This window comes from Odocoileus virginianus, chromosome 9 (assembly GCF_023699985.2).
Source record: "Odocoileus virginianus isolate 20LAN1187 ecotype Illinois chromosome 9, Ovbor_1.2, whole genome shotgun sequence".
NCBI lineage: Eukaryota > Metazoa > Chordata > Mammalia > Artiodactyla > Cervidae > Odocoileus > Odocoileus virginianus.
In genome coordinates this window covers 33,807,192-33,823,453 of record NC_069682.1, presented here as the reverse complement: position 1 = coordinate 33,823,453, position 16,262 = coordinate 33,807,192, and the positions used below count along the sequence as shown (strand labels likewise).

Below are 16,262 nucleotides of genomic sequence, written 5' to 3'. Positions count from 1 at the left end.
TGACTTAGCACCTGAACAAAAACAATGAGGAAGAATGTCTACCTTAGAAGTTTCCAAAGAATAAAAAAAATTCACTGGGAGTGTTTTTATCATAAAAAAGTAATTCATGTTTATTGTAAATAAGTTTAGAAAACACAGATGAACAAGAGAGACAACAGAAATCATTCTTATTCCACCATTCAGAAATAATCACTTCTTTGACTTATCACAGTTTGGTGTGTAAAAGTCATTTTCTTTCATTGTGACTAGCTATGTGTATATAATTTTTTAAATGCACTCACACTGTATACACTGCTTCACAATCTGCTTTCCAATCTAACAGTATCTTATGAAAAACTTTGTCATGAACTATTATCCTACAACATGTTTTTATGGTAAGGTTGAACCTGAATGGAATTAACCAATTTTCCCCAAATATTTTCATCACTATAAATAATGATGTTGTGAATACCCTTGTACATAAACCCTTGCATATAATCCAAAAGGCACAAAAATGTACAGAGCTTCTGGTATGCATTGCCAAATTGTCCTTGTGGAATAACTGTGCCCATTTAGATAGACCCTAGTATGATGTGAGATTGGCTTTTTTACCACTTCTCTATTTTAAACGAGATAGCTGGGAAGAGGTACCTAACACAGTGCCAGCATTTGGTGGCATCATATACCATGTTGTTCTCTTCCTACTCCTCTCATTGAGAAGAGATTTCTCACTTTCTGAACTTACGTATGTGAGGAATGTAGATATCATCAGACACTTAATGCATTTGAGGCAGCAAGGTTCTTAAATAAGTGGGTGTCCCTACTGTTTTCACTGAATCATAAGAATGGACGTAAACTACTCCATCCTTGTCTTTTATGGAATGAGATTACACACTGTCAATTATTAGAACTATGAAATAGTTTTCCTAAGTGGAAATAAAATTTCCAAGTATTTTGAATCATTGACCTTCAAGTCCATGCAAAGTCCATGCCTTAGAGAGGCATAATGGTAATTCCAAAATCTATCAAAATAATAGGATTTACAATGTCATCTCACAAGACATCTAACCTTCCACTCACTTTCAGAGCCTAGAAGAGTTTTAAAAAGAAATTATTTTGGTGCAAGTCATTCTGAAAGAGGCAAAATAATAGTGACTACAAATAGCAGAATGATTGTGGCCAGGATTTCTAAAAGGAAACCTTGCAAACTAAAGACAGTGGAAGAGCAAAGAATATCTATTTAAAATTCCTTCCATCTTAAGGTTCTCCAGGCAGAAATAGCCAGCTATCACATAGAGCATATTGGATTCCCAGGATGTCCTGGCGAAGAATAAAACCTAAATAAGAACTTGCCACTAAAAACTCAGAATTAATGTCACCAGCTTTAAAGCAGAAAATAACACACAAAAATCCTATATACAGAAACCTAGGCCAAAAAAAAAAAAAAAAAGTGTTCTTCCATGGAGAGTACCAAGAAATGGTCATTTGGCCTGGAGTAGCAAAGAAATGGTGTGATCCTCAGCTTGTTTGTTCTGTTATCTCTGGATACTTTTACTCACTGCCTCTGACATTTTTCTAATAAAGTCAGAGTTTTGTGTTATACCATTATATACACACATACACACACACACAGCCAAAACTGACCTTTAAATCCAATTTCTCTTTTGTTTAAAGATACTACATCCCTGGTACATGCATGCTCAGTCCTGTCTGAGTCTTTACGACCCCACGGACTGTAGCCCGCCAAGCTCCTCTGTCCTTGGAATTTTCCAGGCAAGAATATTGGAGTGGGTTGCCATTTCCTCCTCCAGGGGGATCTTCCTGACCCAGGAATCAACCCACATCTCCTGTGTCTCCTGCCTAGGCAGGCAGATTCTTTACCACTGAGCCACCTGTGGGAAGACCACTACATCCAGGGTCCTCACCAATTAAAAGGAAACAACTCTTAGAAATACCCAAAATGATTTTCATGTTAGCTTACTGTATCTGTTCCCGCAAGTTCAGTTTCCTTTAAAATGGTACTGTTGCTCTCGTTTTATGTCTTTAGTAATCATAGAAATGAAAGTCCCATACCTGCACATGATAGAGGAACTTATTCTTCTCAACTACTCATCCAGTTCTCGTTGTGCTGCTGCAGATGTTTGATTTTTGATTGTCTGTTTTCTATTGCTTCCTTCCCCTCTCATGCATGCATGCTAAGTTGCTTCAGTCGAGCCTGACTCTTTGCGACCCTATGGAATGTAGCCCTCCAGGCTCCTCTGTCTGTGGGATTCTTCAGGAAGCTCTCAGGACCCTCTAACTCCAAGAATATGTAACAATCTTAAGATGATGGAGAAAGCTTCCTTTAATAATAATGTAACAATAATATATTTATTCATTTTCTATAACTGTCATAATCCATGATTTCTAGATGTGTTTTTAATATTAGTGAAACACAGCTAACCAGTGTCTTTAATAATACCTACTGTTGAGAGTTTGAGGATTTACACTATTATTTAAAGGGCTTCCTTGGTGGCTTAGATAATAAAGAATCTGCCTGCTATGCAGGAGATCTAGGTTCGATCCCCGGGTCAGGAAGGTCCCCCGGAGGAGGGCATGGCGACCCACTCCAGTACTCCTGCCTGGAGAATGCCCAAGGACAGAGCCGCCTGGCCGGCTATAGTCTATGGGGTCACAAAGAGTCGGACATGCATTTGAGGATTTACACTATTATTTAAATTCAATTCTTTGTTAGCATTGATATCATTTCCTTGTTACTATTATCCTCTTTTACAACCTCCTTTGAAAAGCAATAAAGATGAATTGGTGTTTTACAAAACCTTAAAATTCTCAGAACTGCCTTACCTTTTTATCAGAGAGTCTATCACCAGGGTAATTTTCATCCTGTATGGGGTTTTCATTTCATACAAATTATTTACATTTAATTCAATTAAGTTTACAATCTTCTCCAAATTATGACAAACATACACAGTACTTAATATTTTTCAATAAAACTTCGCCTGCTCTTTAAAGCATGAGATTGTCGGTTTACTGAGCAGATGTACATGAAGCTGTTTTTCTAGCTAGTTCTAGATGGGGGGACAGTTAGTTCCCAAACATTGTAGCACACCAAGGTTACATATGTGATTCTTTTAAGTGGCTTCTCATGTTTCTATAACTTGATAAAATGCTATTAATCCTTTGTAGCCACTTTTTAAAAAGTACTTTGTATTCTGAAAACAAGTTCAGAAACTCCAAGCAAGTTTATGTGAAGCAATATTATCCTTGTGTTGTGAGGTGTGCTTACATCAGCACAGATTAATTCTTTCAATAAAAGTGTTGGTGTATCCTGTGAGGGAAATAAAACATTTCACTGTTTATGCCTGGGAAACTCAAAAGTGAAAATCTCACTCAGTGCTTATGTTTTTGTGATTTGTGTTATCTGGTACAGTGACAGTTATACGTTGTCTTCTCAGATGTTTGATAGCTTTAGGAGAAACTTAGAATGACCTCAGGACGTTCTCTCTCAACCCAGCTGCTGAACTCTGAATTCTGTTCCATAACCGTTTGTGAAGTCAGCACATCTCAGAGCTCTCCTGTGGGTTGCAAGTGATCAAACAAACAAAACTATAGTGACAGGACAGTTAGATTGGTTTAACAGAAAGGGAGTTCTAAAGACATTCATGGATGACTATAAATACACACAACGGGAAGACCATATCTTTTATTAAAATCACCACAAATATAAAAGCATCACTGAAATATATTTATGTATATGCAAGTATATATATATATTTGTATACATATATACAGCTGTATACATGTATATATATTCTCAAATTCCTGAAAAATTATCACAAATATATTGGGTTTATGTGTCACCACAGGGCATATCCCTAAATTAGAACAAAAATACCCATACAATTTTGGGATGAACCACATTCTCTGCATTTCTAACTTCCTGTGTTTTCAGTCAGACATTTGTTTCTAAAGGATCTGCTATGAAGTGTTTCCCAATTTAGGCTTCATGGCTCTGGGAGTGACATGTACAGTGTCATGTAAAATTTGGTAGCTGTCATGTCCATTCAGGTTCAACTGTATCTCGCCTTTTCGATAGCAAGAGCCAACCTGCGAATGTTGGATATACAACCTGCAGCAGCTTCCTGGAGTTCCTCATCAGGTGACCCAACCATGTCCAGTAGAAGCTGCCACACATGGAGGGAGAGGGGGAGGAGGGAAACAAGGATAAAAACATTAATCTAAACCTGTAAAGTCAGGCTATGGAAATAACATTAAATGTGAAATATTTTTTAAGTCACACACACAAAAAAATCCTAGAAATTTCATGGCGGCAAAGGTAAATATAAATGGTATTTAATCAGATGCAGGAATCTCTCATGAAATTCTCATCTTTTTATCTTTTAGAGCTGAGCAAGACTGAAGCTCCAATACTTTGGCCACCTGATGCAAAGAACTGGCTAATTGGAAAATACCCCAATGCTGGGAAAGACTGAAGGCAGGAAGAGAAGGGGACAGAGGATGAGATGGTTGGACAGCATCACTGACTCAATGAGCATGAGTTTGGACAAGCAAGCTCCAGGAGTTAGTGATGGACAGGGAAACCTGGCATGCTGCAGTCCATGGGGTCGCAGAGTCAGACACGACTGAGCAAGTAAACTGAACTGAGACCTGTTTCTCCCTTCTTTCTTTGGTCATCTGACTTTTCCTGCTTTGGAATTTCTCTTGTATTCACTGTAGCTTTTCTGCCTCCTGGGACAAGCCAACAGCATGTCATGCCTAGACTGTTGGTGTATCCTCTTAGATTGAATCTCTCTTCATTCCAGTCTGCCCCACTATGTCATGACCTAGGTAGGTCAGTCCCTTAATAGAGACTTTCATTGACTCTAGGGCAACTAACTAGAGTCCAGTCTCCTAACCTGTCCTTGAAGGATTTCTGTGCTCTGGCCTCAGCTTACCTTTCTGGCTGTTCATCTTTCTCCATGTCATCCTGTACTCCAAGGTCACACTTTCCCATTTCTCTTGCCTTGATCAGTGCCACTACTCTACCTAAAATGCCCTCCTGTCTCCTCTAACTTTCTGTTATCCACCTTTCATGATCCAATCAACTTTTCTACAAAGCCTCCACCGATTTCTGCCAAACAAAGTGCCAATTCTCCCTCATCGGAGCTCTCATAGTCATTTACTCAAATGTCTGTTGCTACATTTACATTCTTCCCTTTTCCACAGATATCTGTATTCATGCTTTTTGTGCTCCTTTAGATTGTAAACTCTGGAAGAATCTTATATACTATATACTATATATATAGAGAGAGAATAAATACAGAATCTACTATATACTGCTTGATACAGGGTAGATGCCAAATAAATATCAAATAATTTAATTAGAACTTTTAAGATCTATCAATTATAAGTCTATCTAATAGTTCTGATAAAAGACTTAAAATGTAATTTGAATTAACCATTTTGGACTCTACCAGCTTGTGGCTCAGCTGGTAAAGAATCCACCTGCAATGTGGGAGACCTGGGTTCAAAACCTGGGTTGGGAAGATCCCCTGGAGAAGGGAAAGGGTACCCACTCCAGTATTTTGGCCTGGAGAATTCCATGGATGCACAGTCCATGGGGTTGCAAAGAGTCAGACATGAATGAGTCACTTTCACAAATGTGGATAATGCCATAGAATGAGGATGTCTTGATAAGCAAAGAAATATTGTAAATAAGAATATTGTGAAACATCTTAAATATGACAGGCTTAGGAGCTTGGCTTTTATTCTGCAGGGAATGAAAGGAAGTTATTGAAGCAGTTTAATCGGGAGAGTGATGTGATCATATTTGTATTTTAGAAAGATAAATTTTATGGACTGTGGAGGGGGAAGATTGATGGGTCCTATAGTACATCAGCCCAGAGTGATATGGACTGAGTGAAGCAAAATCAGTAATAGCATAGGCGGAAGGAATTCTAGGGGTATTTAGGAACTAAGTTATTCAACACATGGCCCAAGGACAGTTGGATATCCAAATGGAAGAAAATAAAAATGGTACTTTCATATCACACATAAATATACATCCCAGGTAGACTGATGATTTAAATAAGAAAGCAAAATATGAAATGTTTAGGAGGTTGTATATGAGACAACCTTGGTCAGGCTAGGGTATTGAAGGCTGTCTGGCCTCTCTGTTTCTTGACCCCCCACCTGTCAATGGTCTTCACCACATTTGAGCTCCCACTGCCAGAGTCACACCCTGATTCTTATTTTTCAGCACTCTGAACAGACTAGCCTCCAAATTTTCTTACAACAACGTCTTCCCCTCTGATTTGGCCACTGAACTTGTTTGTTCTCATCATGACCTCCAGTCTATTGGCCTGTATGCTTTTCCTTAAATCATATCCTGTCTTCACTTCCTCCCATGATCAGTTTAGATTCCACAGTCCATCTTCTCATTCTCTTACCAGTTTCTTAAACCTCCTCATGACATCCATCCAACAAAACCATAATCAACTCTGTCTTCCCCATGCCCTCAGCTTATCAAGCCCTACTGGGGATGATATGTGCACAACAAGGCAAATGAATTCATCATAAATCCAACCTCAGTTGGGTTTTCTCATTCCCCAGCAATCTAAGTATGTCTCTCTCTAATTAGGTTACTTCCTTGTTATTCTCAATGCCTATTTAAAAATCCTCCTTCTTTTCTAATTGCCAACTCTTCCTCAGCAGACAACTTGTAAGGGCTCCTTTACAAGCTTGCCGGAAGTCATTAGACAGGAGTTGTTCCAACCAAGTCTGCAAACCTCCCTACATCTTGGGGCTTCCCAGGTGGTGCCAGTGGTAAAGAATCCACCTGCCAATGCAGGAGATGCAGGAGACACAAGAGCCACAGGTTTGATCCCTGGGTTGAGATGATCCCCTGGAGTAGGAAATAGCAACCCACTCCAGTATTCTTGCTTGGGAAATTCCATTGATGGAGAAGCCTGGCAGGCCCCAGTCCATGGGGTCGCAAAGCTTGGGACATGATGGAACACACATGCATGATGCTACATTAAAAGCTTGATTTCCACAAGCAAATGGGATGTAGAAATAGTCTAGTGTCCAACTGCCTGGCATATGTTGTGTAAGAAGTTGAAGGGAAAGAGATTTGCAAAGACCGTCTACAGAGAATTCACGTAATGCCTCCCTCCCAGGGCCAGCCTACCTTGCTCTGCTCTAGCCTCTGTCTCTCCTTCAATAGTTTTTGTTGTTGTTGTTGTTTTTAAACCTGGGGAGAGGTGAAATGGAGTTCACTACTTAGGTGGTGAACCCAACTACCTGAGTAAGGAACTAGACAGCTGCCTTATGCTATTCAGCTCCTCTATGGAAAAGGGTGCATCAAATAGAGGTCAAAGTCATAGGTGCTGAGATCATAGCTGCATGGATTTGTATCCTGATTCATCCACTTACTGGACAAGTTATGGAAACTTTTGGTTCTGCCTTCTCAAGTGTTTAATGGGAAGATGGGTCATCTGAGGGTCATTGGGAAGATGAAATGAGACAGCACACATCTTTAATAGAAATGCTTTTCCACCTGTGTTCACGGGCTCTCTCTCTTTATATCTTCTGATCTTTCTATCTGCCCCCTTCCCCCGTCCCGTTTGGTGTGATTGTTTCCTGAGCCTTCTGTGGATCCAAGTGTGCCGCGTATGAAAGGAAAACTCAAACATGTAAAGAAGCGGAGGCAGGGGAAGTTTATCCCGGCAAGGGCAGAGGATTCCTTGTGGGAGAGGAGAGAACCACAGGTGGGGAAGCAGAGGAGGGAGGCGAAGGGAGGAAAGAGCTCCCTCCCACCCTGTTTTGAAGAGAGCTTGGGAGTACGGGGGTTATTTTGGGAGCAACTTCAGAGAGAGGGAATGCTGAGTGGAGCAAAGGTAGGAGATTTTTAAAGAGCTTCCCAGTACATACTTGTGCTCTTAGCTTCAAAGACGAGGGTAACAATTACTTTCACTTGCTCCTTGCCTGCCAGGCTTCTGTGTCTAGGACTTCACGTCCCAGTCACGAATGGACCATGAGGAGCTTGGCTCTATACAGGTTACACATTCGAATCCCATAAACCCAGGGCCCAGGACAAGGTTAAGTGCTCCATAAATGCTATCCATTATCAGAGTGATGACTTCACCAGGTCTAAAGTCTGGTTCTGGCATTTACTCTTTGGAGCCCAGCCCCGGGTAGTTTGAGGGTTAGTGTGAGAGGGACGAGGGAGCAGTTTTGGCCCTGGGATCAGTCGGCCCCCATCAGCACTTTGCTCCCGGGGTACCCATGGTCCAGGCTTCACGTGGCATCACCATTGCCCCCGCTGCCTTGCAGACTCCCTTAGAAAGCAGCCCCTCTGGCTGATGCCTGTCAGAAATAAACCACTGTTTTGCCTCTCCTCCCCCCACCCCCCAGACCTGGTAGTGGTTCTGTGGTTCCCTCTCCAGATTTCCAAGCGTCAGAGGCATTTATTCCCAAGCCCTTGATGCCAGTTACATAATTTCATATTACATAAACCAATGAAGGGTACGTGTGAAACGTCTGGCATGCTGTGGGCACCTGGGTCTGTGATGGAGCCCGCGATGTGCTTGCTGGCTGTCCCTGGAGTCTCCTGGACAGGATTTCTGGAGGCGCGTGCACCGGACTGTCACACACATTATGTCAGAATCCAGTGTTTCCTCAATGCCAGTGCCTTTTATGACTCAACTCCATAAACAACATTGTTACCTAACTTATAGTCCTGAGTTCATCAAAATGACTCCTACTCTTTGTGGAGTTAACTTTCCCTAAGTTTCTTGCACTAACCATGAGGCTTCTTTCCACATCCAATAATGGTGGTTAGTGAATGTTTAGCCTAAAAGCTTGATCAGTAGAGTCCAGCAGTCCAGACTTTAAATGACTAAAAGGTAGACAAGGGTTGAAAGTTTTAAAAATAGATGAAAGGAGAAAAGTATGGCTTAGAAAGGTACGTGTGGTGGGCAGTGAGAGCGGCTTCCTTAAACAGAACTTCAGTGACTCATTGGCCTCAGGCCACAGCTTACCTAACATTTGTACAACGTGCAATGATTTTATTAGCTACCAAGCTTACTCTGTGCCAGGCACTGGAATTCTTTCTTTATTGGTTAATTTTATCCTGGTCTGGCCATTTTCCTCAGCCAGGAACATTCTCAATCAAGGGTACAGAGAATGGAAGTGTAAAATTTTCTGCGTGCTAGAGGCCTGGAGAAGGGCATGACAACCCACTCCAGCATTCTTGCCTGGAGAATCCCACGGACAGAGGAGCCTGGCAGGCTAGAGTCCATAGGATCGCAAAGAGTTGGACATGACTAAGTGACAAAACACAGAGGTATGAAGGGCTTGACACCTGAGAGGCACTGCTAGGGCCCTCTTTTGGTGCTGCTGCTCTGTGAATTTACTTTCCCTGAACTTTATTTTGCTCTCAATAAATGCTACTCACTGCATTGTTAATACACCCAGAGGCTGTGCAACTAACGCTGCTTCACAAATTGTTTAAGGATGTGTCACCTTTCCCAAACCACTCTCTGAACAACATGTGCTGGGTATGTGTCTTGGTTTCCAATCAGGTTCAGGAATAGAGGCTTTTATTTCTCTTAGGAGCTTCACAAGCAAACTAGGCCACCCAGAGGAATGCTTTCAAATGGCTCTAAAGAGCCACATAATGGAAACTTAGGGCAAAATCTTGCATTTGAAGGGCAGCTAACAGAAAGTAAGGAACAGCATGACTAACACACATGGCAAGGGAAAGGTGGTATGCAATTCTTTGCAATCATTAATTAACAGGAGTGTTTTCCTTAGGAAGAGGGCTTCCCTGGTAGCTCAGGTGGTAAAGAATACACCTGCAGTGCAGGAGACTCCAGTTCAATTCCTGGGTCGGGAAGATTCCCTGGAGAAGGGCTAGACCACCCACACCAGTAAAAAATCTTGCATTTGAAGGGCAGCTAACAGAAAGTAAGGAGCACCATGTTTTCAAATCACTAACACACATGGCAAAAAGGTGATATGAAATTCTCTGCGATCATTACTTAACAAGAGTGCTTTCCTTAGAAAGTGAAAGTTGCTCGGTCGTATCTGACTCTTTGTGACCCCATGGACTATACAGGCCATGGAATACTCCAGGCCAGAATACTGGAGTGGGTACCCTTTCCGTTTTCCAGGGGATCTTCCAAACCCAGGGATCGAACCCAGGTCTCCCACATTGCAGGCAGATTCTTTATCAGCTGAGTCACAAGGGAAGCCCAAGAATACTGGAGTGGGTAACTGACCTCTTCTCTGGTGGATCTTCCCAACCCAGGAATTGAACCACGGTCTCCTGCATTGCAGGTGAATTCTTTACCAACTGAGTTATCAGGGAAGCTTCTTTAGGAAGGAGAGATGCAAATTGGGTACAAGTGATTATGGAAGTGGTATGCATTTTTTTCTGGTATATATTTTTTGATTTGTAGACTTTCTCCAACTATAAAAACATTTAAAATCTTATGAGGAGGAAAAACACCTCAGGTTTACTTTTTTGAAGTGTTTGTTCCTTTCAGAAACTTTCCTCGTTTTCACCTCCCCCTCCCCCAGACACACCCAGGTCTTACATTTATTGGCAGTTTCATATATGTGCTGAAGGAAAACCACCTCCCTTGCTTCAGAACTTAATTGCACAGAGCGCTTTAAAACATCATTCAAACACATAACTTTTTACAGTGTTGGCGTGAACAAGAACAAGGGGAGGGGCAATGAGAGTGGTCTGCAGACTGGGCTCACGTGAGCGCTTCCTCCAGTGGCAGAGGCTTTGATCACAGGCACAAACCCTTGGAACACAGCTGTGACCCGAACTTCACATCGCCCTTGGAAGGCGAGACAGAGGTAGCAAGGGAACCCGTGTCTGCGTCCAATTTCTGCTTTTACATCTAACAGTTCATGACTTTTATATAATATTTCAGTTGCATGAAAAGTATGTACCAATTTGAGTGATAACAGATTTTCTTGTGGTTTGACTTGACATTGTTTGGGCAAACCCAGATTGGAAATAGGAGTGCTCATTAGAGCCAGAGGAACCCTGAAATACCTGCATGCACACTGAGCTCAGCAGGTTTTCCAGGCAGTCCTGGCATTCCTAGAGCTGATCTGAACCCATCTTCTGTTGTCTGTTCACCAGGCAACAAGGTGAGGTTTGCATGACCTGGGAATGAGCAAGGCCTTTGGATCATGTCCTGCAGGCCCTGGGGCCCCCAGGATGTCCAGGCGGCTGGGCACTGCTGCAGAGGCTCCCAGTGGACCCCCACCCCCACACAGAGCCTTGGTAATTCATTTCATATGGCAGCTCCCCAGAGCCATCGGCCTCAAAACACATTTTACATTTGATGGTGGGGGCAAACCTTTGATTGTCTTTGGTCGGTGAAGTGAAGCAAGGAGTTTGCCCTTGCCTCCAGGAAACAGGAGTGCATGCCCTGTGATCTGAGATCCACATCCACACAGTTTGGGAGGGGTCTGTTGGTTCCATCTAGTGCCCTTTCTGCATAGACAAACAATCCTTCACACTGGAGTAGGCTTGGCCTCTGATTTCTCAAGTTGTCTTTTCATGAGCCTTGCACTACAGAGTTTCTGTGCCCAGAAACACACCACACCACACACATACACATACAGGAATACTACTCAAGCATAATAAAGAATGAAGTTTTGCCATTTGTTGTAACACAGATGGGCCCTGAAGGTATTATGTCAAGTGAAATAAGTCAGAGGAAGACAAAGACCATATGATTTCATGAACGTGGAATCTAAAATAAGAATGAACAAACAAAAACTCATAAATATAGAGAAGAGATTGGTGATCACCAGAGGAGAAGGGGGTTAGGAGGTGTGTGAAATGGGTGAAGTGGGTCAGTTGTTTGATGATGGACTGCAGCTAGGCGTTTGGTAATGACCTCTTTTTATTGTATACAGATGTTGAATTATGTACACCTGAAACCTAATGCTATATACCAGTCTTTCAATAAAACATGACAAAGACTGAATATGCAGAAGTTAGAGGAAACAGCTAAAGTCAGAATTTCCAAGCTTCTGAAAAAGACAAAATGGGATCATGAGTGCAGTGGGTGGGAACAGCCTGGAGAAGAAATGCTGAAATGCCAGAGAGATGTTCACACTGAACATAGCTACAGGTGAATCTGTAGGTGTGGGAAGCTGAGGTAGTTTCAGGTGTACATTATAATTCAATGCCTGTATACAATACAAACTGATCACCACCAAAGGCCTAGTTACTTAACACATAGCCTTATAATTTATAATATCATGTAGAAGTATTTTAAAACAATAAGAGACATGCACTCCTCAATAGAAAACAATTACCTTAATTATATAAAGGCATTTTCAATGGAAGAATTTTGTTTTGGTTTACAACTTTGGTCTAGGAAATGGTAAGAATTTATAAAATCTGAGATAAATCTATAAAACTGAATCTCATCAAGCTAAGTAAGAATTCTAAATTGTTTAAGAATAAAGCCAGGCCAAGAATCATCTAAATATAGATATATTAAAATGGATAAAAATATTCCATAACAATATATTCCACAACAACATAACAATATAGTCCACAATATTCCATAACATTGTTGCTGTTCAAGGACTTATTGTATAGCACATGGAACTCTATTCAATATTATGAGGCAGCCTGGATGGGAGATGGGTTTGATAAGAATGGACACATGTATACATATGGCTGAGTCCCTTTGATGTTCACCTGAAACCACCACAACATTTTTAATCGGCCATACCCCAAAACAAAATAAAAAGTTTAAAGTTACCAAAAAAACCCAACATGTTGTTGTTCAGTTGCTAAGTCATGTCCAACTCTTTGAGACCCTATGGACTGTAGCCCACCAGGCTCTTCTGTCCACGGGATTCTCCAGGCAAGAATACTGGAGTGGGTTGCCATTTCCTCCTCCAGAGGGACTTCCCGACCCAGGGTTTGAACCCTCGTCTCCTGTGTTTTACAGTCAGTCTAAATTCTTAATGTTATCTTGTTTGCATTTATGTGTATCTCTAAAACACTGGCACATTATTAGAAGGAATTCAAAACTAAAAACATGTTAGTATTTAAAAATACCTTATTGGGTTTGGAATTCATTCCTCATAGGAGTAAACACGGAAAGATATCCAAAAGAAACGAAGCCAAAGATTTGAAGAGGGGAAAAAACCTTTAGTTAAACCACTTTCCCAACTTTATTTTGATTTCTTTTTAACTTTCAGAAGCAGATTAATATGGAAAAATAAAGCACAAGCCTGGAGGAAAGAGCCACAATTTTTCTTCTTCAGTGTCAAAGAAATAGCTTTCCCTGCTCCTACTAAATTGGAACTAAGCTCATAAGGTTGAAAATAAATGACTAATTTCTTGGGAAATAACCTTAAGTGAAAGAGTCTTTTGGCCCAATGACTGCTTTTCTTAAACTGCAGTTGACTTAACCTCGTTCTCAAGGCCTCCTCTCCTTTCCTTCCATCTCACTGTCCGTATCAAGTGACCTTAAAAGTCGGTCTCGTCGATTGCTACCCATCTCGGGAATGTTTTCCTTCTCTGATACAATTTGTGGGCAGAAATAAGTCAAAAGCGATTGTGCTTTCTTCATTTCTCTTTTAAAAACTTATCTCTGATATCTAAGATGTTTAAACAATGGAACTGAAACAATATTACTACAAGATTTCACAGACATTTTTACCAACTCAGAAAAAACCATGATTACCCTCTAAAATGTTTTATACATCACTAAATGTTAATTTTCATCTTCACCTTTTGCTAAATTTATACAAAATGATACTTCTTGGTCTCATCTATATAAGAACTTCCAAGTTTCAGTGAAAGAAACAATGAATTTTATAACAGAATGATCTCTTCCTCTTCTGGCAACAGCCCTGTTCATTTCAGAGCCCATCTTGCATTACTTTTTACCAACTTTAGCTGTTCAGAACCACAGAGCTGGCTCTAAGCATGGTATCTAGGCCAGTGATTAAAAAATTTTTTTTTTTCAGCAGCAGAACTCTTTTCCTTTCCTTAAAAAAAAAATTTACCAAGCATTTATCATATTCATTGGAAGGACTGATGTTGAAGCTGAAACTCCAATACTATGGCCACCTGATGCGAAGAGCTGACTCATTTGAAAAGACCCTGATACTGGGAAAGATTGAAGGCAAGGAGAAGGGGACGACAGAGGATGAGATGGTTGGGTGGCATCACCGACTCAATGGACATGTGTTTGGGTGGACTCCGGGAGTTGGTGATGGACAGGAAGGCCTGGCATGCTGTGGTTCATGGGGTCGCAAAAAGTGGGACATGACTGAGTGACTGAACTGAACTGAACTATCACTGTGCTATATTAACAATATATAATCTCATTTACAGGCATATTCAGAAGCAAAATTTACAAACATTTATCACAAAATATTAATAGTAAGTAGCAAGAAAAATATATTTTGTTAATCCTGGAACTATCTTGCAATATTAATAAGAATATTTAGGCCTGAAAGCTATTGGTACAGACTGGAATGATGAAATACATCTTTACCAAATGCAGATGCACTTTTTTTTTTGATATCACATATATCTCCTCCAATTTTTATTAGCAGTGCCTTGAGTTTGGAGAAATTTTAACTCCTAGATGTACCATGTAAAACTAATACCTATATAATTTTTTGAAAACTTTCTCAGTTTAAATGGAAGCATTCCTTAGCTGTGCAATGATTCTTAGCAACTTTGTTTTAAATGTAGTTCTCAAAAAAGGATAAAGACATTAAACTCTGAAAAGTTTTGATGTATTTACTGGCACATCTGCAGTTGGTTATCATAAACTTTAAATGACTTAGTAATTTCTTTCTTAATACATAAATTCATATACTCTTCCCTAAAGTTCTGGAAAGACTTAGGAATAGAAAGTCCTAGGAACTTTTAAAGAGTAGGAGAACTCTTATTCTTTTTCCCCCCAAGACAAAAATTCAACTCTTCTATGAAATTCACAGGTACATAAACATACTATGTAAGGCAAAATGGAAGATCAGGAGGGGATGCAGGCTGTGGGTTCCTAGAACTCTTCCTGTTCCCTCTTGCTCCCCACATGGAACCTCAGGATCTGGACCACTCATCTCCATAACTTTTGACCCTGTCACCTGTTCATTTCCAGCCTCACAACAGAACACCTCCCTTTGCTGCTCACTCCACACACATCTCAGTCCACATGCACTCCACCACCAGCTGCCCCACCATCCTAAAAACAGTCATTCCCTCAGTTCTGATGGTCTCAGCTAGACAGTTTGCAAAGGAACAGTTTAAGAACAACCCCGGCTCAGTTTTAAATGAGTGACAGACTTGCCTTATGCTTCTTAGATTTAAAAATTTGCGTTTTTAGGCTCAACCTTTAGCTTACAAAATTTCAAATTATGTACCAAAGTGATATATCTTAGGCGGTACAAACGCAAGAGTTGCATTAAGGAAGGGCTTTGGGGCCCCCGGAAGTGATACATGTATAACGTAGTTTCTGTGTGACTTAAGTCAAAATCCTCCTGAGGGAACCCAGATGGACCCGCATCCCTGAGCCTGCTCCAGGATCGACCCAGAGCTCCTAATCCAACATGTCAATACAGTCATCCTTTCAATCTCACTTTAAGGTCAATGTGGAGCCCAGGTACTAAAGTAGTTCATTTGTGTCAATACTTATTTTGTGTTAATCTAGCTTTCTTCAATGTGTATCTTACATGTCTGGTAAGATTTTCCTTTTAATTTCTCCCCTCTCCCATCTTTTTGGCTGTGATGAGCACAGGTGAGAGGTCTTTGTTTCCTTGGCAACCAGAAAAAGACTTGACTGGTCACCTGCAGTGTGATGTGAAAGGCACGATGAGGAAGTCATGGGCTAGCCCTCGAGCAGGGTCGGGGGTGCAGAGTGAGCCAAGTGGTGATAGGCAGTCCAGGCGAGCAGCCCTTCCTCTGCCCCACGTCCTTCAGAGACTCAGAGAACAGCTGTGGGCTGTACCTCTCCCCTTTTACAAAGCAAAGCCTAGGCAGGACACAAGCTAAAACTCAGGCAGACTTTTCTCAGTTCATCACCCGGTCTCTATCAGAAATGACGTTCCCCACCCATCCCACTGTAGAGATCCAGGAAAAGCAGGGAGGCTGGCTATCCCTCAAGAAGAAAGGGGGTAATAATAACAATGACCAACATTTCAAGCAGCAGTTAATGCTCACCATGTGTGAGGCACCATCCGAGCACCCTGTATGTACTAATTCATTTAATGCT

General features: G+C 41.1%; 1 protein-coding gene across 4 annotated transcripts in view; it reads right to left on the bottom strand.

The window, feature by feature from the left end:
* Positions 1 to 3,673: 3,673 nt before the first annotated feature.
* The window catches only part of ODAD2 (outer dynein arm docking complex subunit 2), a 148,674-nt gene continuing 136,085 nt past the window's right edge, over positions 3,674 to 16,262 (bottom strand). For all 4 annotated transcript variants that reach the window (XM_020895735.2, XM_070472174.1, XM_020895740.2 and 1 more), the window contains one exon: positions 3,674 to 4,163. In XM_020895735.2, coding sequence (XP_020751394.2) covers positions 4,050 to 4,163 — 114 coding nt within the window. In that variant the 3' untranslated portion in view covers positions 3,674 to 4,049. The remainder of the gene's footprint in view (positions 4,164 to 16,262) is intronic.